General features: G+C 45.7%; 1 protein-coding gene across 2 annotated transcripts; it reads left to right on the top strand.

The window, feature by feature from the left end:
• Positions 1-23,640, top strand: LOC119379363 (ADP-ribosylhydrolase ARH3). 2 transcript variants are annotated; one of them, XM_037648673.2, is made up of 6 exons: positions 1-286; positions 624-729; positions 4,933-5,143; positions 7,846-8,024; positions 9,611-9,809; positions 23,386-23,640. In XM_037648673.2, the coding sequence occupies exons 1-6, from the start codon at positions 118-120 to the stop codon at positions 23,587-23,589; spliced, it is 1,068 nt and encodes a 355-aa protein (XP_037504601.1). In that variant the 5' UTR covers positions 1-117; the 3' UTR covers positions 23,590-23,640. The 2 variants fall into 2 exon arrangements, with proteins under 2 accessions (XP_037504601.1, XP_037504602.1); XM_037648674.2 differs by having other exon boundaries at positions 146-327.
• Positions 23,641-24,841: the final 1,201 nt, after the last annotated feature.

The raw sequence follows: 24,841 nt of genomic DNA, 5'->3' as shown, positions 1-24,841 counted from the left end.
CTGTGAAGCGCGCCGTTGCCCGCGTTTGCATTTCGCGAAGGAAGGTGGTGCAAAGTTTTGGCAAGGGCGTACCAGCAGAAGGGCCAATAGAGCTCTGCCTGTGAAGTTCGCTGCGAAATGTCGGCCGTGACCAACTCTGTGTGCTCACTGGCTGGCAAGTTTCGAGGCTGCCTCGTCGGCTCTCTCCTCGGCGACTGTCTGGGAGCGCCTTTCGAAGGCGACTTCCCCATATCCAAGTCTGTGCTCACCTCCTATGTCTCAAAGCTCCTCGATGAATCAGCGAAAGGTGAACCGTATTCTGGACTCAGTGATCATCGCAACGCTGTAGTACGTTCGAGTAGCAGTCCATTTCAACTAGTGTTTACTAACTGGACACTTAATTCACGATTGCACGGTGTTGTGGTGTGCATTCGTGCGTTGTGTGTTTACCATGGGAGAATCGGCTGAGTAGTTTGGCTACGTGTCTAAACAGTTATGAGTATGCGCCAGCCTTGAAGTGCGCGTCGCGGAGAAATCTGGAGGAGTTATGGTTGTTCTTTTAGCGTGCGTGAAATGTTCAAGTTCTGTAGCCATTTTTCGCATTCACATCGACCAGTGCGAATGAAAAAATGCACTCGCTTCAGGTCTGCTTCCTTTTCGTCCCTACACCGATGACACTGCTATGACAAGGTGCCTGGCGACCTCTCTCATCGAAAAAAAGGGATTCCATGCCAGTGACCTTGCCCAAAGGTGATGACTGCGTTATATCAGCTTCTAGATCTTCTCCGCAGCCTGCTCACATGCAGTGCTTCCTCGGCGCTTAGAATGCGCCCAGTCCTGAAAGAGCTCTTTTCTTTTCTGAGTGAGTAGGCGTCGAAGGAACTGTCTGCCGCTCAGAATCAAATGTGGTGGATTCGAGAAGGTAGTGTCATGTTGACGTAAACGAGTGGACTTTTATTCTATAAACAAGAAATCATATTTTTTCACTTGTCTCTGAAAGTTATGTGTGAATGACATAGCGTCACTTAATGGTATAACAATGTAAACAAAACTGGGTCATTGCACGCCAAACATCCCAGCCGTTTTGGCGACCATCTAAAATGCATTCTAAAGAAACCATGCCGATTTATTGTATTGAGAACAGTGAATTGCTAGAATATTTTAGTGAGAAATTTTTGGTCACAAGGGAACCTTCCGAATTTCACAATGTCGTCTGAGTGACGTTTGTCAGAAAATTTATTCTGAGAGTATCAGTTTCTCGTTTCAATGCCAAATTTGGTTTACATATTACGTAAAGGCATTTGTGTAACGTTCTCGAAGCTCAATAATATTGCTGCAATTTTTTTTCCATATTTGTCTCCAGAAATCTTGCCAAAATCTTCTGTTTGCATTTTTTTCTCTTGTAATACTGCGTTATGTATGAATATCTGAGTGACGAATACTAAGTCTACAGAAGGTGTATTTTGCGTTAAAAATATTTTCAGACCACTGAAGTGTGTAAATCTTACGAGAAAAGATCACGAATTTGAGAAAATCTGTACTCGGTCCACACTGAGATGCAATTTACACCACGTGGTGCTCCAATTAAAATCAGCTTTATGCCTCAGTCGAAAGCAAATAAATACTTCTTATATGGCAAGTTTTATCATTACATTTTTTTTTGTTTTTAAGGAATAAAATAAGTTTTGATGTTTCCCATTGATAGCAATGGGGAACTTCAATGTGCAAGCTGCCGTATGAACAAATAGGAAGATAGCCGTCAATTGAGAATTTCAAAAATTATTTTCTTCCTTAAAACAAAAACGTCTAATGACGGAACTTGCCATATAAGAAAACTATTCATTTGCTTTCGATTGAGGTATAAAGCTGATTTTTAGTGGAGTGCCACATGGTGTAAATTGCGTCTCATTGTGGACCAAAATCAAGATTTTCTATATTCGTGATCTTTTCTTGTGAGATTTACGCACTTCAGTGGTCTGAAAATATTCTTAACGCAAAATACACCTTCCGTAGAGTTAGTATTCATTACTCAGATATTCATACATAACGCAGTCTCACAGGAGAAAAAATGCAAACAGAAGGTTTTGGCAAGATTTCTGGAGACAAATATGGAGAAAAAATTGCAGCAATATTATTGAGCTTCGAAAACCTTACACAAATGCCTTTACGTAATATGTAAACCAAATTTGGTATTGACACGTGACTCTCGGAATAAATTTTCTGACAAATATCACTCGGACGACATTATGCGACATATGGAAGGCTCCCTTGTCACCAAAAATTTTTTCTTTTCGAAATATTCTAGCAATTCACTGTTTTCAATGCAATAAATCAGCATGATTTTTTTCAAATACATTTGAAATGGTCGCCAAAATGGCTGGGACGTTTGGCATGGAATGACCCAACTGCATAACAGCACTTCACCTAAAATCCATACAGGGGATCTTAACTGCTTGTTTTGCTTAAAGGGGCACTGACATAAAATTTCAAGCTCGAGATGTGTCCTTCATTCGATTGCTCGGTATGCATAAGTATTTTTGACCAAATTTGAATGGCGTCTGTCACCTGAAAGTTAGTTTATTTCGAGGGCAAAGAGCGTACGAAAGCTCAAAGGTGCTTTCATCTCCCTGCGACATCGACACTACTGTGACGTGTACGATGTGGCGCAGACCATCCTGAGTGACGATGCGCTAGTAGCGATGACGTCGAAGAACGGAGTGTTTTTATTGTGGTGCCGACGCCTGGAAGCTCTCTCATTCTTCATGCTTGACCTTCATCGTGCTGCTTTGAATGATTTCATGAAATTCTAAGACGCAAACCACCATGAAAAGACAGGTGAAAAGAAAGAACATGATTCGACGTGTGTTCATCAGTCAGCATGTCAGAGAACCGTTCTGAGCTGCAGTTAAAATTGTGTCGGAAGCCCGGAAAAAGCAGAATTAGTGTGTCGTTTCATTGCACGTGCGGTACACGCCATCACGACCACAAGCTATCAAAGTGGAGTAGCGTATAGGTAAATATCATCGCTAACAAATAACACTCATGTAGCGTTAATAGTGTATTTTAGTTCGTCCATGGACTTCCTTGCGCTAGCGTAATACCGGGTTGCTGCAGCCGTAACTGTGAGATGCCGGATAGGTGCGGCCATCTGGCGGCGCAAAGAAGAACCTGGCAAGCACGGAATTGTTATTGTAGAAACCTATCGTATTCTATTTCTCCGCTAGTGCGCATTCGCTACATCGATATTCCATAGACCCCTTTGCGTATACCGGCTGGAATGCCGTGCACGCTTAAATTCTCTAATAGAGCTAATTGAGACACAACAGCGAGTATGGCCCAAGCGTGCGTCCCTGGATACCACCTTGTTGCTGCTTGGAACGGCATCCATTTGTGAATCACTGTTTTGCAAAGGGTCGAAGCGAAAATGATTCGCGGCGTCGCGATGATTCCAAGTTCCAGAATGTCGTCTTCAACACTAGTTGGTACTTTTGATAGCGATGACGGCGATGCTGGTGACAAGGCATGACTGAAAGTGCGCGCCTAGCAGACGAAATGTTAGCTGAGCAGCTGATCCTCACGTCACTCCTTTCTGTGGACAAGTGGTCAACCGGGGAGCGGCCTGGAGTTGATCGCGAGGAAGCGCAAAAAAATGGCGGGCATGCCAGCCATTTTGAATCATGCTAGATACCGGTGATATAAATCAATAAAACAGGTAGTTATTCGTCCCTCAGTTGCATTTTCGGTCGTGAATCGCTACTAGGGGGTAGATAACTACTCGTGGATGCAAAAATCATGACAGGCATAAATTTGATGTCAGTGCTCCTTTAACAGTGTTGATGTCTTTGTAATAAATGTATTTTATGTGTTTTTGCTAACGTTTCTTTGCATCATAAAGTAATTTTTTCCTTATTTCCAGTTTGTGTATGTTAATAAAATGGCACTGGCTTCATGTTGCCTAAATATAAATGATGCGTCAATGGGTTGGGTTCTCAGATGTGCTTTCTTGAAATGTTGATGCACATTAGTGCTACCAGTGTGTATTGAGTTGTGGGAATGGTGGTAGGGTTGCTGCCATTTTTGGAATTTTAAAAATGTGCCACACTTCTAAGGTATGCTGGTGTTATCCCCTTGGCCGGGTAGGCATTCTGTACTATAGTCTGCCTGCAAGGCCATTGCAAACAAGTTTAAATTTTTAGCAGAGCCAAAATAAACAGACTATGCCTGTAGGAATAGTATTATTAGGGTTATATCTTCAGTGCTTGACCAAAAGGAATGATCATAAAAGAAAATACGGCATGCAAACAGGGATGCAAGAGAAGCGAACAAGACAGCACAAACATTACCTTCTTTTATGATAACTCCCCACCAACTAGTTCAACTTTCTCGTTCGAAAAGTATTAATTCCTGTGGAAGTCCTATGTGCTTTCATTTTCTCAAGTTTAACAGCACACATGACATTGTCATCGCATCCAGTAATAAGTATTGTGGATGTTCATACATAGTTTGAAGAGACTGAGAAGATAGAAAAATTCAGTTTTGAAAACGTATGCTCACTTTCTAAAGAAACCACTGTACGTTTATCCAAACAAGGTGGAAGTTCAGGGAAAATCATTGAACAGGAAATGTTGTTTTGACAAGAGGACTTGTTTTAATCCGGAAAGTTGCTGCCCTGATAAAAGCAAGTATCCATGTTGAAACATTGGCTCCGGCAACATCCCCTGTTCAATGATTTTTGATCACTGCTTGTTTAAACACTTTCAACGGAAGGCCTTCTGTAGCACTGCAAAATAAGCCCATTAAAAGTGGTAGATAGTCCCCGTAAACTAGGAGGTATGCAGGTTTGTCTAGACAAGTTTAAAAGTACATTGTCTAAAACTAGTCAATTTGGACTGGTCACGCTAGCTAAAATGACTCCTAAACTATAGTTTTTATGATATGAACGTTTTGTTACAGGTTCACTTCGGAGTACTTTGAGCAGCCCAAGCGAGGCTATGGCCCTAATGTGGTTGATGTGTTCCACGCACTCAAAAAAGGCAACTTTGAAGATCCTTTTGGACCTGCCAAAAGCCAGTTTGAAGGCACAGGCTCATATGGAAATGGTGGTGCAATGAGGGTGGCCCCTGTTGCATTGTTTTGTCACAAGAATATGGCAGAAATGATTTCTGTGAGTCCAACTAGCATGTTCTTCAACCCGTCTTTGCTTCTTCAGTGAGGTTTATTGACTGCAGCAAGATAGACGAGTTGCAAAAAACAGCGCCATCTGTACATATGTACAGGAAGCAGCCAACGGCCGCCATTGTGCATGAGCAGTCCCGTGCGTTTGGCTGGCCATGCATACCACCTGGATCACACAAAACGTTCACATCCAAGTGAAACGTTTATCTGACGCTTATACTTCTTTTCACTCGAACGAGCGCCGCGTTCTTGCGTGTTTTTTTTATTCGTTTTCATGCACAATGATGGCTCAGTCCAGTGTCGCCTGAACGCTTTGGGGCTTTTTACAGTGTTGCTGGTATTTATGCAACTCGTCTATTGTCCTTTCACATTTGCGAGGTGCTAGTTTACACTAAGGAGGTGGTTGCAGTTGAATTGTCACTTGTGCTTGTACATTTTAGAATAGTAGAGTGAAGAAGTTCTATCAAACCCATTTGGAATTTGCTCACAGGGACAGCTGCTGCTGATTTCCTGCCGAATAGCTTGCACACAGGACAGCACTGTGCTGTGAATCAACATTTGTAGCTCCCATCTGTACCTTTTATTGATGTGCTGATAGCCAGCTCTGTTCTCTATGCAGTGGTTGTCCAACTGTGCAATTTGTGACATTTTGCTACAGTTTTATGTGCCAGCTACACCAACATTTAGTATTTTGTCCTGCTTGCACAGCAGTTGAAAATTTTTGCCATAAATTCCTCTTTTTCTGACAACTATAGCCTTAGAAAAAGAAATTCAATCAAGGCCACTTGTGTTTCATTGGTCGGTCTGCAAGTATTGCATCAGAATACAGCCACCACGGCTGGCATTGAACCTGTTACGTTGTTTGATGCCAAATATGCTTGACAGCATTACAAAATATGTGTACTATAGTGAGATATTCCAAAAATGTCTTTGGGACCACAACACATGGTCCCAAGGGGCTCTATACTTTTAGGCAGCCCTAAAATCACACAGACCAAACAAAAAGCACAGTTACAAGACTGCCAACTGAGGGTTTATTTTGCTTACTCACATATATATCTGACAAGTGCATATCGCATATATACCGAGTGTCCCACCTATCTTTAGATAAGGGTTAAACAATACAATATTAGAGGCAGGCGAGTGAAATCAGTTGCAAATTGCTGAGATAAGGGTTAAACAATAAAATATTAGAGGCAGGCAAGTGAAATCAGTTGCAAATTGCTGACAGCCACCTTGCACACTACGGACAATTTTTTGTTTTGTAATTAATTAATTTGTTAATTAGGCTCATTTAACTAAATTGCTAAATATTGACTTTAGGCAAGAAATGCCACTTGCAAAGTTCGAGAGCATCTTCAGAAACCCCCATTGCATTATTTGCGATCAAGGAAGTCTCGCTTATACCATTTTTTCCAAGCTGCAAAGAAAGCCCGCGAAATACAAAAAAAAACCACGTGACTAGCACATTCGCGCGCAGCGAAGGTGCTGCTCTCGGCCCTCGTTTGAGTGAACGAAATTAGCTGCGGCCGCGACTTGCCGGCTCCGTTGCAGCAGTAGGCCAATAAGCTAACGGTGGTTTCTTGGCCCACGCTCGCTGCAACTTGCACCGTCATGCGTGCCAACTGGCTGACGCGGGCCAAGAAGCCACTGCCAACTTATCGGCCTACCGCTGCAACGGAGCCGGCAAGTCGTGGCCGCAGCTAATTTCGTTCGCTCAAACCACGGCTGAGAGCAGCACCTTCACTGCGCACGAATGCACTAGTCACTTGGTTTTTTTTTTGTATTTCACGGGCTTTCTTTGCAGCTTGGAAAAAATGGTATACGTGAGACTTTCTTGATCGCAAATAATGCAATGAGGGTTTCTAAAGGCGCTATCAAACATTGCAAGTCGCATTTCTTGCCTAAAGTCAATATTTAGCAATTTAGTTCAATCATCCTAATTAAAAAAATAATTAATTAGAAAAAAATGTCTGTAGTACGCAAGGTGACTGTCTGCAATTTGCGATTGATTTCACTCTCTTGCCTCTAATATTGTACTTTTTAACCCTTGGCAAACGATAGCTGGGACACCCGGTATATCTGGCCAAGTGTGAACAGCACGAAAAGGCATTAGCATTAGAATAGGCATTGCTACAAAAACACTGGCCCTGATATGGTAGGTTAGTTACTATAACTTTGCGCTGCTATGCACAGTGTAGCAGGATTGAATTCTGGCTATGTTGGCCACATCTCATGGGTGCGAAATACAAGAACGCTTATGTGCAGCAATCTTGTGGTGCATTGAAGAATCCGACATGCTCGGAATTTTTCTGGAGCCTCGATGTACATGCTTATATTACCCAGTTTTGGCTCTAAGGCTTCAATGCCCACCAGTTGTTTGATTGATTTATAGAGTTATTCTTGTCATTCCTCCAGCTGACAATCCAATGTAAGCTCATGTACAAACTAGTACACTGCTATGCTGCAACAGCGTGGCATTGCCATATCATCTACATATGTCGCACCTTCGACAAAGCATATAACCTCTGTTTAGTGCAGACATTCATTGAACGTATTGGCTATCAACCATGCAAGTTTATTCATGTTCAAGAAAGCGCTGCAGGCTTCTTCAAGCCTCTCACATGCTTTCGTAGAAACCAAAATATTTGTGCATTTATTGGAATTGTTATGTCATCCATTGCTGTTTAGGTTGCTGAAAAACAGGCACGCATCACACACACTCACAAGAATGGCTATAATGGAGCCATCCTTCAATGCTTGGCTGTGCACCGTGCTGTTGCATCGGATGCCCAGGTACCCCTCAACAAAGCAGCCTTTCTGGACTTTCTTGTGGAACAGATGGACACCATAGAGTCAAAAGGGACCAAGTAAGATGAAAGGGCCTTGCTTCATAGACACTTTGGCTGTGTCCAGAGTTAGTATTGTAAATAGTATGTGTAATGTGCTGCCCAGTAGTAGAATCTAAGTGAATGGTAATCGCTTTAATGGAATTGCTGCTTACTAAACAGGAACAATGGCCTCTTAATTTTGGAACACTAAGGTGTTTTATGCCAGGGTCCACGATGGCTCCACTGACGTATTTCCGTCACGGATATGATGTTGTAAAGTATACACTAACAGATGGCAAAGGATAAAACTAGAAGAAAAAGTTCCGTCGCTGGGACTCGAACCTACGACCCCTCGCTCCGCAGCGCACGGCCCGAACTGACCATAGACGGCACGTTCTTAAGCATGCTAACTGTGAGCTATTTATATACATCATTTACCGTTGGCGGTACTCCGAGATAGGTGGCACTTCAGTGTGTTTTCATTATATACTAGTGAGATGGCGCGAAGGGCTCGAAGGACGTGCTTTAAAGGTCGTCGCCCTGCGCGTTGTGATGCGCATGCACCTCCACAGCGCTTGGTCGCTCGTGCGCGCGCTTATCTCGGGATGGGGATGGTTTGTACGTCTTCGGCTTTCACCGCAAGATTGCATTGAAGTTACAGAGAGCACGAAGGTCACTTTGCTCACTGCAGTGGCCGCTTTTGCGAAAGGTGCGCTGCTCACACACAAATAAGTTACAACTGTGCTTTTCCCCCTTGCAGCAGTGCTTCGTTGAACAGATAAAAACGTTTTTTCCATGCACTACTCTTGTGCATACATGGTGGAATCAAGATTTGAGCTACTTTGAAAGGATGAACTTTGGAGGCCAGTAGAAATTATCAGAAGAATGTAGATGCAAAATTAGGTGGATTAAAAGCATTAAAGGGACACTAAAGAGCAAAGCAATTTTTCTCACATTAGTGAAGTACTCTTTCACGATACCAAAAACACCATGCTTGCTGTGAGAAGACACTTAGCAAGTGGGAAAACGCAGAAAAACAAAATGTGGGTGGCGACGCCACCTTGAAGTTTCTGCACCATTTGCCGTGACGTCATATGTTTTGAAGGCGCCTACTAAGGACTATGTAGTTCCTAATCGGTAAAAATGAAGTACATTGTCCTCTGAGGGGGCCATAGCCTTAACGTACCAAGTTTGGGGCAATTTTGTTGAGCCAATGGCGCCAAAATACGGTAAATACAAAAATGAAACTTTGAACTTTTAAAAATGACACTTTGAACTTGATTTTCTCCTCTATTAATAAACCTATGATGGCGAAATTAACAACATTACAGTTCTCAGAGCACAATTTATCGATCTAAACCGATTCATTGTTTCTCTTTACTGTCCCTTTAAAACTCAAGTAAAAGAAGCCCTTATTACGGCTTTGCAAAGAGTTATGCATAGAGTATTTGTATGTAATGCAGATCCTGATTTCTGCTGGAGATCTTGCTCAGTTAAAAGTTTTGTTGCCCTCTGCTCAGATGTCATTATTTCATTTGCTACACTGTGCTGTATTGCTTACTACAGCATTTGATGCTTTTTGCTGCAAAATCCTTGAGTTTATTTCTGTTTTTATTATTTTTCAGACTGGTAACAGATCCATCAGTGGACAAGCCATTCACAACATCACTGCAAAACATGAGACGTGTACTGTGTGATGAACCCCAGGATCTGTCTGCAGAGGAAGTTGCTGCCCTTTTTGGCAATGACGTCTCGGCCCACAAGTCGGTTCCAACAGCCATCTACGCCTTCCTCAGGTCACACGAGCCACTGCCATTCTTCCAGGTATGATTGGGGGATTCTTAATTGTCAGATGTGATGCAGTCCAGTTAACTTGCCCAGTGTGTTTCTGCAATAATTTTTTTTACTTTTATGTTTGTACAACATTGACAATATCGGGCACAAATTACAGATTACGAGCGTACAAATAGTACACATGCCAACTGCTTGTCGACATGCTGTGAACAGCACTAAGGTTCACTCCTGTTAATAGGATAGCACTAGCCAGAAAAGCCAGGTAAAGGCTGCTGAGGGGGGAGGAGGAGTTAGGGAAATAGTACATCAGGGAAGTCCTTGCAAGCAGAAATAAAGATGACAAGTATGTAAGCATTTCCTTCTATCTCACTTTGTATATGCAGGATTCGACTGGTACAGGCAAAATCTATTTTCACAACCCTTCACTTAATCACATTATTGTATTGCAGAGCTTGCTCTAGACTGGAGCCTGAAAAATATTTGCCTGTGCTAGACATTCAGCCACACTTCAGAGCAATCAAATGCAGGAAACGAAAACATGTTCGTGCTTATTTTAGCACATGTACAGTGGTCGTCCAGCTCCGCCATTCGCGATCCTGTCTCTCTGTCCTCTCTGTCCATTTGCAGTCCTGTCTCTGGGCCTTACTGCACACATTCAAGTGCAGCTTCTGCCAACCACATCAAACTTCACTACTCTGCTTGCTCAAATGGCACTCGAGCGCTTCTGGTCCAAAATATTCCTGGTCTATCAAAACGCGGCTTTTCTTATATTTCCGCAGAACTCACTCCCCTTGTCCCTCATTTCATCGATATGCATTTTATCATTATGATAAGTAGTCGTAACCAATATATGTGCATGTAATCTCCGTCATTGACAGTCAGACATGTTGTTTGCACTCTAGAAGCTCAACACTCCTGATGAGGAAGTGGTGATAATGCGTAGACGAGCAGTGTTATTGTAGCCACCACGCACATCGTAATGTAGTGCACTCCGGCCATGCAGTGGCCGTTTTAGCCACCTTGTGCTGTAACTGGCGTCTTCATGCTAATGATTCGTACATACAGAAGTTTGTTTGATATTTTCAAGAAAATGTCCCATGTCAATCACACTGTGCAAGGTTCTTTGGTGCACTGATCGTAATTAACACTAAGACATTTTGCTCACTAAGCCTAAAAGCATGCATCTGGCATGAAGTGGTGCAGCTGCTGTTCTCGCACATTGAAGCACTCCTTGCACGTTTTGATTAGGAAACTGACTTTAGGGGGGCGCGGTGGCAAACCAGCGTGCATGGACACTGACATGTGCAGACACCTGTGTACCACAAACCACAAATAATCCGGGACTGCGTTCGTGTGTCCATTACAGAAAGCTGTTTGAACAACAAATATTATCGTCAATCACCAAAAGAGGCCAGACAAGTCATTCTCAGTCTGCAAAACTTCCCAACTGATTCCCACCGACTTGCTGCAAACTGTGCTTGTGAGCGTGCTTAGCGCTCACAAGTGCACTGAAGACACCACATGTGGCATGCAATGTCTTCTGTAAATCCAAGGTGCACTGCAAAATTGTTTTGCTTAATTATTAATCTGTGTAAATTAAGGGAAATAAACGGTATGTCGTCGAATCAGTTATCGATAAGCTGCTCGCAGTGTCGTAGTACTCCCTTCGCGGAACCCAGTTTGAGAACCCCTGCCACTTTCGTATCAAAGGGGTAATAATGAGGGGGTGGGGAGGAGGTCAAAGGTCTGTAGAGGTGGTCACCCCTGCCCATCTCGAAAACCAGGAAAGATTGATGTTTCGACACCTGTCACTCCGAGAAGCTGTGTATTGTCACGTGGGTCGTGACGTCGACAAAGACAGCAGTCGGCTTGTTCAAGATGAAACTTTTATTTGGCCAAACTTGTGGCCGGGAAACGAAAACTCAAACTACAGCAATACGCGCTGTACACTGATAGCGGTGAACAGGTCGTCGGCTGTCGATAAGCTGCTCATGGCTGGAACATGCCGTCTTTTTATACATCATGCATCGAACTTTCCAGTCTTATCACTGGTGGTCGCACAAGCTCTGGAGTAATCTATACTCTTTGCTTCCTGCGCGCAATCTTAACAAAGTGATCTACTACAATCGCGAAGCTTCTCGAACACTGTGGCGCGGTCACCGTTGAGCGTTGCTAACCGTCCTTGCAGGTCAAATGCGAATACATCAAAATAAAACAAGAAGCGGGCGTGGCAATGCCCCCCCTCTGAAAAAGCATCGTTCCGATGCGTAAAAGAGAACATGGAAGTAAAAAAAGAATATATGCATCTAACTCGAAAGAACAACAATGAAGCAAGCAAAAGCAGAGTCCTCAGGTTCCTCAATGCGCACAAAATGGCTCGAGGCGCACGATGTGAACGACTTCAGGTCGTGCGCTGCGCCGCTGAGAGTTTGTGATGCCGTCAGGAACAACCCCGTTGTCCAGTGCACCGAGACGTCGTAGCACCTTGTATGGCCCGAAGTATCGCTGAAGAAGCTTTTCACTGAGTCCACGTCGGCGTATCGGCGTCCAAACGCAAACACGGTCGCGGGCTGGTATTCCACGAAGCGTCGTTGCAGATTGTAACGGTGGCTGTTGGTCACCTGCTGATCCTTGATGCGTTGGCGGGCGAGCTGTTGGGCTTCTTCGGCGTGTTGAAGGTAAACAGTGACGCCGAGGTTTTCTTCGTCAGGGACGTTGGGTAACATGGCGTCGAGCGTCGTTGCCAGGTTCCCCCCATAGACCAACTTGTAAGGCGTCATCTGCATCGTTTCTTGCATTTCCATGTTGTTGTATGCGAAGGTCATGTACGGAAGGATAGCATCCCAGGTCTTATGTTCCACATCGGCGTAGATGGCCAGCATGTCGGCGATGGTCTTATTTAGGCGCTTGGTAAGGCCATTGGTCTGTGGGTGGTAGGCGGTGGTCCGGCGGTGGCTTGTCTGGCTGTATCTCAGAATGGCCCAAGTTAGGTCTGCAGTAAAGGTGGTACCTTTGTCCGTGATGAGGACCTCTGAAGCGCCATGACGTAGGACGATGTTCTCAGCGAAGAACTTGGCTACCTCGGTGGCACTGCCTTTGGGCAGGGCCCGTGTTTCGGCGTAGCAGGTCAGGTAGTCGGTAGCTATGACGATCCACTTATTACTGCAAGTCGATGTTGGGAACGGCCCCAGGAGGTCCATCCCGATCTGCTGGAACAGTCGCTGAGGTGGCTCGATCAGCTGAAGAAAGCCTGCTGGTCTTATCGGCGGTGTTATGCGTTGCTGACAGTCTGCATGTCCTTACGTAGCTGGTGAATCGGCAGTGAGGGGGTACGCTACGGCGGGCTGCGACTGCGTAGCTCATACCTTGTGGCTCAGGCTGCACAGGTTCAGGTGCTCCCAGAAATTGCTGGATTTCCTGGCGTACGACGTGGCCAATCAGGTCCACTTGAGGCTGGGAGGAGGGCAACAATTTACGTAGCTCCTCCCACACGATGGCTCTGATGGTGTCACGCAGGTCATCAGATTGCAGCGCCTGAACCTCCCCGTAGGTTGTCGTAGGAATGCGGCGGTTGTACTGCCTCGTACGCATTTTCATCGTCTTCTCGATCGCTGTTGCTTCCGTCAGGAATTCTCGGACGGTCTTGGGTGGGTTACGCATCAGCCCAGCGAAGAGTTCTTGCTTGACTCCTTGCATGAGGAATCAAACTTTCTTCTCCTCGAGCATGTCGGGGTCAGCGTGGCGGAACAATCGGTTCATCTGTGAAGATGGCCACATTTTCGTTCGGGTGTTGTGACCGTGTCTCCAACAAGGCCGCGGCCCTTTCCTTTCGGATGACGCTCGTGAACGTCACCAAAAAAAGTGCCGCGAAAGATGTTCCAGGTACGGAGTGCGGACTCCCGATTCTCGTACCAGGTCCTTGCTGCGTCTTCCAGGTAAAAGTACACGTGGCGCAGCTTATCGTCAGAGTTCCAGTTGTTAAAGGTCGAGACCCTTTAAAACGTTTCCAGCCAGGTCTCGGGGTTTTGACATGGTGAACCACGGAATGTCGGCGGCTCCCTGGGCGGCTGCATCACTATCGCTGCAGGGGACACTGCGGCCGTCATCGTGTTTGTTGTCTTCGTCGCCGTGGCTCTTGGCTTGTCTGGTAGGGGTCTGTATTGGGGCGGTAGTCCTTTCAGTCTGCGGCTGGCTCGACTGTCGCTGATGGTGTCGTAGTCTTCTTCGCGACGTGGGCTGGGTTCATGGCTTGACGGGCCATCCGGAACATGAACGAACAGAACCTCCACCAGAGGACACGTGGGTCGTGACGTCGATGAAGACAGCAGTCGGCATGAAACTCTTTATTTGGCCGAACTTGTTTCCGGGAAATTAAAACTCAAACTACAGCAATATGCTCTGTACACTGATAGCGACGAACAGGGTGTCGGCCGTCGATAATGGCCTCGAGGAGTTACGGAGTCGCCCTCTATCGGACGCGCCTCGATTGCGTGCTAGGCAGGATACCGCCGGCGCGCTCCCGATAGGTTTTGCTGTCGGCGCTCTACAAAAACACCCCGCGGAAGCCCTCCAGGGCATTTCTGTAAGTACTTTCGAAAGGAACTGTGTTCTTTACTGTCAAAATAATAATTTTCGACGAACTGAAAGCACAAGATAGTCTACAGTCGCTGTCTCTTTGCAGAAAACCGAGCACCCGCTTCACGCGGTCACCCCGTTGGAGACCCCTGAACCGGCTTCTTGCGTGAAAGGTAGTCACTCGCTGAGTGCAAACTATGTGAAATATCTCGTTAGAGTAGACTGCCTGTATAACCTAACGGAGCATAACAGAAAGAAGCCTCAAGCCAGCGATCGCACGGGTTCGCGACGACTGACGGTGCCTGCATGTATGAGCGTCTGCATGTATGTTCGTACTGATGGTTTCGCTTTTGCTACGAGAGCCTTTTGACACCGCGCTGTGAACTTTAGGCCGCAAAATATGAGAATTTGTGAGTACACAGACAACTACTGTTGCGCGGGCGCTATCAGAGCAGTTCAAAAACAATTTCGTTACAACTACCACTTCGGTGCGCATGGCAACTTTGTGGTGTGCCTTCCCGACGATTCAGTGTTTTTTTTTTTCGGTCTAAATTCGTGTACGTTTCAATGTCATTAGACAAGTTGTCTCGCACTGAGTATTGATCGGTCTTCTCAGCGGGCAAATGCCGCTGCTTCTGTTTCTTTATTCAGTGCATTCGTTTCGTTTGGTGCTCACACAAAACGTGAGCAAATGCAACGCCTTTTTTTAATGCTCCAATTAATTATCGATCCCTTTGCATTCCAGTGAACTTGCCGGTCTCTGTCATCAACAAATTCATAGACCAAAGCTTCACCACTTCGAGATTGCTGGTGGAAGGAAAAGCAGTCTACGAGACTGAGCATGTAGTAGCATGCAACGCCAAGGAAAAGAAAGAAAATACAGTAACGTTTGCTGGACTTGTTCTGCAAACGTCGGCTGTGAACTAGGGCCCACATGAACTTGAAATAGCGGTGAATAAAATAGAAGTTATTGCAGCAACCAGCAGCCACAAAACAGGATAGTAAATATTTGACGAGTACCCCAGCAATTTTGGCAGCAGTGTCATGTCTAACGTCAACAGGGTGGCATCTTTCCCACGTAAATAAATGAGGCTCCAGGAAAATACATGGAGTTCCAGAGGCCCAACGTGAGTTTGAGAGTGGCACAAATAAATTTGGGCTTTTTATCACATTGTGCTTGCGTGAGGGGAACGCAAGCTCGACTGAAAAATGTTACTGCCAACATAAATGCAGCACACAGCCGCAGCATTTGACTCTCGCTAGTCCACCAGCAAACGTCGCGTAGCTTAATATATGAAGGCGAAAGCCTTACATGCCTCTTCAAACGGGAAGATTGACCGTCGGCGGCATCAAGACGAGTGACGAAAAAAATAATCGTCACGTGATGACGTCATCATGACGTCGCAGATCTCCTAAATTTGTAACTTCATTATGACATCACCATGACGTGACATAACGTGATGTCACATGATCACGTATTCACACGACATGGTCCCTTTGCATTGCCTCCGTGATCGGTGGGCCGATCACGGAGGCAATGCAAAACTTATGTAGCTTATGAAGGCGAAAGCCCTAGATGCCTCATCAAATGGGGCAGTACAACTACTGACAAGAAGAAGATTGCTTTCACCTTCTAGTCATCTTTAGCGAATGCATAAGGGACCCTGTGCGTTTTTTAATTCAACGTATCTAAACAATGAATTGCGCACCTGCAGCTGATTTTGTGGACGCTGAGCACGGGGTCGACGATCAAGAGGTCGCACGGGAGGGTTCTGAGATGGTATCGCACGTGGTAAAAGGTAGCGCCTTTTCCATCCTGTGGCAGATAAGCATCATTTGCCGGCGGGAAGCGCGCGCGAGCCACCGTCTCAGTGCGCGCTGTCTGCTAGTCACCGAACATCGCAGGCCCGACGCAGTGACGAAAGTCTTCGTCGCGGAAGTGCTTGTTGCACACAAGACTCGTAGCCGATAGCTACTTGCCGGTTCTTAGCTTTACAACCCATGCTTCACGCAGTTTCTTGTCCCGCGGTTACAGGTGCAGGCTGACACTGGGCTCCGTTGCGTAAACGCGGCACTGCGGCACCAAGTGATAGAGCCCCATGTTCGTTGCCTTCGGAAGCAGCCGCTCTATTACAATGGTTTCAATTGAGTAGAAAATGAGAGAAAACTTCCGAATTTGAACAGACCGCAGCGCATGTACGACTTGAAACTCGTTTCCAAAGCACGCGGCAGTGCTCCACAAGCAGCCGACGCGGCCGCTGAGACCACGTGATCCTGCCAAGCACGTCACGCCGACGGTGGCGCCGGCGTGTCCAGTGGTGGGCCTCGAGGCCAAAACTGCTCATGGCTGGGACACGCCATCTTTTATACATCATGCATCGAACTTTCCAGTCTTATCACTGGTGGCCGCGCAAGCTCTAGAATAATCTATACTATTCGCGTCGTGCGCGATCTTAACAAAGTGATTCACTACAATCGCGAAGCTTCTCGAACACTTCAACACGGTCAGCGTCGAGCGTTGCTAACTGTCCTTGTGGGTCAAACGCGAATAGTACATCAAAATAAAACAAGAAGCGGGTGTGGCAATATGCCATGCTTGCTTTGTCACCAATGCTTCACTGCAGTGCACATCGTGTGTGCTGCAATGAAGCTAGCATAGGACGTTATTTCGTGTGAACAGCCTGATTGACGGCTGCTTTCTGGCCAGTGGCGTAGCCAGGGGGTGGCATACCAGTCACGTGCCCCTCCCAAAATTTGTTTCTGCCATGGTACACAGAGCACAAATTGACACTCAACCATTTGCTTGGCTGGCACCCCCTTCCAACCAAACAAATTTCTGCCGATGCCACTGTCTATGGCTGCTGGTCTTGTATCCTTATTTACATTAGAGCAGCAGTTCTTGTTTGTGCACTGATTAAAATATGAACTAAAAAGTTAGACTTTTACTGCTCCAAGTGACCCCACCATTTTGTCTGCTCCAAAACACAATTTTTTGAGCTCCAAACCTGCTCCCAAGCAGCTTTCTTTCTGCTCTGAAAATTGCTGCAAATCTGCACCACCACTGCAAATAGCAGACAAACAAGTGCGTACCAACGGAGAAAGTACACCCTCCAAAACATACACACACCTGGCTGCTGCCGTCATGGCTGTGTCACACACCAACAACGGAAATTGCAGTAACCATATGAAAGGAATTCTGTTAAAAGCGCTCCTTGCGCGTCTTGATTGAGAAACTGACTTTAGGGGGGTGTGGTGGCAAACCAGCGTGCATGGATGGGACTGTATGTGCTCACCTCCCTAATTTACCATCGCCATTCATTACTCTTTCTCCTCCCGTTCCCCTGCCCCGGTGCACAGTAGCATGCTAGAGCATACTATCGCTCAGGCCAACCTCTCTGCCTTTCTGTAAATAAACCTTGCTCTCTCTCTCTATTAGAACTTAGTCATGTTTCCAGGACCTTCAAGCACTCCGAGCTAGGGCCCAGCTAATGTACTACTCCGAGTGCTTGATTTCGATCTACTGAATATAGTGCATACTGTATACCAAGTGCTGTACTATACTGCTCATAAATGGCTACTTGAAAGTGCCATTATTCATTCTGATTCTCGTTTATTTTTTTTTAAGACCACTAACATTCTGCTAACCTTTTATGACATCATTTGTGAACACCTTTAGTTATTGCAATAGCATCTTCAATTAATTTATTATTTTTTTTTCTTGTCTATTGTTCATTTTTTAAGGTTTTTAAGCTACAGACTAGCATGGTCACAGAAGCTCTGTACAGTGTATGAGATGTGATGGTGCTTCTCGTACCCCCTGTTGCAAAAAAAAAAAAAGTCCGAGAATATCCTGCTGTCTCGTTCGTACAGCTTCTAATTTCAACAGTGTTTTTATTGAAAGGAGGCAAGGCCTGTGCTTACGTGTTTCTTCTTGCCTGGCAAGTTGACGCGCCAGTAAAACTAAGGGCAACTGCAGTCTTTTTTGAAATGCTGGTTATGACCATGTACATGCAAAAAAAAAAAAAGTGGGGAAAAAAAGAAAAAGCTATCACAGGCAGTGTTAATCTGCCAGATCAAGGAAAGTTTATATTCTTGAAATAAATGGAAATGAAAGAGAGATAAAGGAGGTGCTTTGAATGATTACCAGTTTTATGACACAACTTTAATTTGAGGTTTGATTTCATTTTTGCTAAAGTGAGCAGTGGTGCTGTATGTGCTCAAACTTTGCAGACTTACCTTTGACATAAGGTAAAGTGCACTTAATTGGGTTTCATTTAAAGGGGCCGACAACTGCCCAGAATGTGAAATGAGTTGACTCCACTGATGTAAAGATTGTCCGTTGCACTGACTCAAACCAACCCTGTCTTTTTTTTGTGAGAGATGGATTTATATTTTTATTTCTTAATTGAAAGTCGCGAAAAATGACCTGTGGTGCCTCTGGCGGCAAAAACATGAATGGACCGATGAAGACGGCCACGTGACCGTTGACTGCTGTATGCGGTCGACGATCTTTTTGTTAGTATTGAAATATTGTTCGTTTCTTTATATTAAAAGGTATTACTCCATAATAATGTACATATAGGCCTGCGTTAGTAGTATGCATTAAAGTGGCGCTGCCGTCGCGTGACGTAATGATCCCGTGCTCGTCAGCGCGTCTTGAGCAATTTTTCAGCGTGCTCATGCAACCGTGCACGCAGTTTCCAGGTCGCTGAGATTTTGGAGCGACATAGTTTTGCTACCTACACTTCGTCTCAGAAATGACGCGCGCTGCTACTCGGTGCGACCGTGGATATGCACAGTTACGTTTTCGATTACTTGGCTTGGCTCGTGTATCGAGAGAGTAACGACGCCGGGACAAGCCATCCATGACACAGGCGCCGGCAACCTTGGGCGCAGGCGCACACAACGCTGTACAAATACCGGGAAAGTGTATAAAGCCACACATCTCATTGTAACAGCTTGCTATTTTCAAAAATGGTTGGAAAGCTCAAAATAAAGGTGGTTAAGCATAATTATAGTAACTCCTGCGAAAGGAGAACAACGACAGCTTTCACAAGGGCTAGCGGCATCGCTATCAATTCTCAGCGTTGCTGGAGCAAGCCTCCATGCGTGTTTGGAGCCTTTCAGATCGAAAAATACTGCTTATAAAATAACTACGTGCTTTTCGGATAAACCACTGCAGCTACAAACGCTACGAAGGGTGAGCTTTCTGTCGCGCCGTAAAAAACTGGGTCGAGAAAAATCAGTTGTTGGTCCCTTTAAACATTCACACTGAAAGTCAGTCTCAATCAGGAATTCCATTTGCCATAAGGCTTGGTGCTTGTGTTATTCTGCTGCACGTTACAGGTGCATGATAGTGAACCTGAGCTGTGGCAACTTTATTCCAGTGGACACATAGTGCACAAATGCTGCTATTCATGCACTTAGATGTGTGTATTTTAAACATAAGACTCATCACTTACTTGCTCACGAATATTCTATAAAGTGCACTGAAGAGTGATCCAAGGCATTCTGTCCATTAGACTCACACACAAGCTCAGCACGCAAACAGCTACCGTATTTACTCGCGTAATGATCGCACTCGCGTAATGATCGCACCCCTAAATTTTGTCGTCTAAATTCGATTTTTCTTTTTCCCCGCGTAATGATCGCACCCCGAACTTGCCGCATCGATATGTCGTGTGCCAAGTCTAGCCGATGATCATCGCGTTTATCATCTGTCGAATGTTGCGTTAATAACTCTTCCAAACTCGCCAAGTGAACTGCACGCACCAAACATATTCGTAATTTTTGCCCACCGTTGGCGGAAACGTGCCATTTAGGATTGCAGTAAAGGCAAATGCCGCAGTTTTCACTGAATGCCCGCCATGTGTTTTATGTCTGTGGCAGCTGAACGCGCCCATCTTTGTTTCTGTGATCTGAAAGCAGGCATCACTACGCTAATGCCGTAAATTTACTGATTTAAATGAAAGCATTCCTTATTTAGACAGAAGAGACTGTTTTGACGCGCGTGACGTACTCACAACCACCGTGACTGACGAAAAGAAGAAAAAAAAAATGCGGTCGCTTCGCTCTGTGGGCCGCCATGTTTGTTTTGCTATCCCGCACTGTTACAGCGGCGGCCGCCTGTTGGTCGACCTGTTGTCATCTCACAGCAACAAGCTGCCGACGCATTCCCATAATTCCTGAAAAAGCCGTGTCGCCGCCATCCCAGCCGCCCGTCACGGCGTCACCTGACACCACGTTTTTTTGGCTGTGCTTTGTGATCGTCTGTTGAAGCGCCGCTTCACCATGGGGCGGCATGCGAGCTTTACTGCCGCGTTCAAGCTGAAGGCGCTTGATTACGCGCTAGAGCACGGAAACCGCGCTGCCGGCAGACATTTCGGCGTCGACGAAATCCGGATCCGATATTATGCTGTTCGTAGCCATGAGCTTCTCGATATCGGATCCGAGATCCGGATCCGATATCGAGAAGCTCATGGCTACGAACAGCACGCGCCAGGCTTTCCGCGGACCCAAAACGGGCAAGTTCCCTGACATCGAAAAGGCAGTCCTCGAATACGTGAGGGACATGCGCAAAGACGGTTGTGCCGTGTCGTTAGACATGGTACGGACGCAGGCGCGCACAGTTTCCCGGAGGCTGGGAATAGCCACAAAGGACTTCTGCGCCAGTTCCGGCTGGAGGACACGCTTCATGCGGCGGAATGGACTGTCGCTGAGGCGGCGGACGTCGTTCTGCCAGCGACTTCCATCCACGTACGAAGACAAAGTGATCGATTTTTCACAGGTTCGTCACGAGGATACGCCAGAAAAACGGTTTCCTGCTGTCACAGATAGGCAACGCCGACCAAACGCCGTTGACGTTTGACATGCCTCGAAGCACTACTGTGAACGAGAAAGGTGCTCGAAGTGTGCTCGTGAAAACGTGTGGTGCGGAGAAGCAGCGGTGCACCGTGATGCTCGCAGTGACGGCAGACAGGCGGAAGCTGCCGCCGTATGTGATTCTGAAGCGGAAAACAATTCCGAAGGGAAACTTTCCCCGTGGCATCCACATCCGCGCTCAAGCAAAAGGGTGGATGACGGCAGACCTCATGGTCGATTGGATCAAGACGGTTTGGGGGCGAAGAGCAGGAGCGCTTCTGCTTCCTTCACTTCTTGTGCTGGACAGCTTTCGGGGCCATCTCGTTGACAGTGTCTGTACCGAGCTGAAGGAGCGGCGCACGGAAATTGCAGTGATCCCTGGGGGTCTAACTTCGCTGCTACAGCCTCTGGACGTGTCACTGAACAAACCGTTCAAGGACAACGTCCGGAGGCTGTACGCAGAGTGGATGGCGGCGGGCGACCACGATTTCACGCCAAGTGGCAAAATCAGGAGACCCTCCGTGGAAGTCCTCTGCTCATGGATTCTAGAAGCGTGGAGTAACATTTCCGACGAGGTGGTCGTCAAGAGCTTTAAGAAGACTGGCATTTCCAACGCGCTCGACGGGACAGAAGATGACCGTCTGTGGGACAGTGAAGACACTGCTGATTCCGACAGGGAATCGTGCGGCGACGACACTGACGCCAGTGACGCTTCGGACTCAGAATGAACGTTAGGGGGTCAGAGAGTTCAAAAATAAAAGGGCAGTGTTCCATGCATGTAGCTCCTGCGTAACGCGTGCATTTTATTACAAAGGTAAGCCTTACTCTACTTTTATTTTTGGTTATGTTCATGATAGCTATCGTAAGAATTCAGATTAGCGACTTCTTTGCGTTTTCGGTGCTCAGAATATTGTTTCACGGAAAATTTACCCCGCGTAATGATCGCACCCCGAAGTTGGCGTCAATTTTTTTGAAAAAAAAGTGCGATCATTATGCGAGTATATACGGTACAAGATCAAACTTATAACTAGTGAAAGCGTGGCCAACATTAGAAGGGTAGTCTCTCGTTCTTGAAAGGAATACCTGTCCATTTTTAACAGTTAGACAGTAAGCACACTCTCAGTCTAGAAGCATGAGTGTCAGTTTGCTTTTGTCTGAGGCACCACATGGCTTGAAAAATTGAATTGTGTTTATTGGAAGTGTATAGTGTGGAATTGTATTTGCAAAAATGAATTGTATTTGTTTAGGAGAAAGGCGTCCGTGAAAGGTGGCCCAGTGTCTAACGTTCCAAGTACATAAGGGCTGACAATGGCAATGGCAATGGCGAAGTGCATCGAAGACTCGTCACAGAAACACACATACAGAGTGCTGTGTGTGTGGCATTTTGTGTTTGTGTATGTTGCTGTATCACCCTTCTGTGTCCTATCCTAGAGGTGCTTTGGCACTGGCATTTAATATGATACGCCAACAAACCCAACAGGCAACTTCAAAGGGGTACTGACACGAAAATTTTCACTTGTCGTTATTTTGCGGCAAATGAAAGGCCAAGCCCTCAAGACTCTAGAAAAGGTAGTGCTAAGCGCGAGTGCACCCTAAAGAAGTAATTACAGTGTGTTTTTAAAAGCTACTTTCGGTTCCTACTGTACCCTGACGTCACAACACGGTATGAGCTTCTTGTCACGTGCTCGCACAATATACAGTGACGTTTCCACGGCCACTCCGCAACGTGGCTCCGTTGGTGACGTAGAAGCGGCCATTTTGAATGTTTTGGTGACGCACAAGCGGCCATCTTGGAAGTTTTGGTACCTGACATCATCACAACTAGTCAGATTGCTGCGTGAAGTCACCAGAATTAGTACTGTAGCCTGACGTCAAGCTAATGTCGATGTCGGTAGGTGCGCCATGGAAAAATTGATTTTAATATCAAAATTAAATATCTTATCAGCATTTGCCGAGCTTCACACTTGCTCAGAGCTGTCTCTGCATACAGGAGATTTGTATGGCGGAGTACACTCGCCTTCGAAAAAAGGTGTCAGTACCCCTTTAATACTGAAGTGAGAATACTCTGAGCTCATGGCGTGTTTCGCAGATGATTTCAGCGTGAACTTCAGGCTGCTCTTGTTATGCAGACTAAATTGTGCATTTCTGTTTTCTTCTCTTCTCTGCACAGACCGAGAACCCATTCGTCCGAGCCATCGTGCTGTCCATATCTGTTGGAGGCGACACTGACACCATAGCCTCCATGGCAGGAAGTATCTCTGGTGCTTTTCACAGTCTTTCAGGCATTCCAACTTCTCTCCAAAGGCATTGTGAGGGCTTGGACATTACCCTAAAGCTAGCAGATGACATGTATGAGTTTGTGGGGTCACATTAAGCTGCTGGCAAACACTGCTAAGTGATCCCCTGTTTTGACCAGGCATAAGCTGTATGTACAGCTTACGACTGACTTGTTGATGCTGAGGAAGCAGTGATTATTGAACTCTCACTGACCTGCTTTTGGGCAGCTCACTAAGAGCCAGAGAAAGTATTACATGGTAACTGCAGGGAAACGAGTATTGTGGTGCTTATTCTGGGTGCCAGGTTATAGTGTTTGACCTTGCTCTCGCTTGCAGTAATTTCATCGAAATGGCGTGCTGTCCCTACTTGTGGACTTGGCCAGCAGCTGTCTGCATATTGCCATTCATGTCCACCTAGACCTGGGTTGTAGTAGGGAAGCTTACTCTTGTCAGACAACGAATTTTATGCAGTGATAGTGAATGAGAGCTTGTTCACTGGAGCCAGTCATGTTTGTTTGTTGTAGACAGTGATACTTGTTCGCTCTTTTTCTTGTTTGCAACAACATCAAGTAATCATATATTTAAAGCAAATGTTTGGTCGAAGTTAGCTGCTATTAGTTGACAGCTTGCAGTAAATAAGAATCAGAGGCGGGGGGGGGGGGGGGGTGAATACAGTGCTTTAGGTTGCCTACTGAGTCCCATTCACTGTTTGCTGTTGACACACGAACCATGTATATATTCATTAGATCTGCCTTACATGAAATAGTCAAAGCTGGGCAAGATGTAAAAGCTCTATAACTCTTAATGACGTAGTTCATTCATATTTCTCATTTATTTGAACAAGTAACTATGGTTTGGCCATGGTGATTCATTCAAATAGTGTTCACAGAACTGTATTTGTAAAGCAACTTGCTAATTCAAACCTAAATTGATTCTGCTGTCAATAATTCAATCTGCATAATCCTGTGTATGAACTGTAAACCATGATCCAAAAGGGTGATATGCGCAGCAGATGAGGTCCAGCAGTCTAAATGAGATGTTCATGCACCTCCCATGGCTCTGTTACAGGACAGCAGAATTCATAATGCCACACTGGTGGTAGTTCACCAATCTATGTTGTTGCCACTTCTGCATGCATTGTTGAAAATGACCACTGCTGCACAGAAGCCTCACTGCAAGCTGCAAATGTTTCACCTTGGAAATAGATGCATGCAATTAATAAATGCATTCTTGCAAGCTTTGGTGGTGTTTTTAACATGAGGGTGCAGTGCCTGCACCAACAAGTGGTCATGACCACTTTGGTAGCTGGGCTCATTGATAGGCAATTCAGTCCAGCATTGTCATTGGTAA

Source organism: Rhipicephalus sanguineus, chromosome 1 (genome assembly GCF_013339695.2).
Source record: "Rhipicephalus sanguineus isolate Rsan-2018 chromosome 1, BIME_Rsan_1.4, whole genome shotgun sequence".
Classification (NCBI taxonomy): Eukaryota; Metazoa; Arthropoda; class Arachnida; order Ixodida; family Ixodidae; genus Rhipicephalus; species Rhipicephalus sanguineus.
The sequence above is the reverse complement of the archived record's forward strand: the minus strand, read 5'-3'. Positions and strand labels throughout refer to the sequence as shown.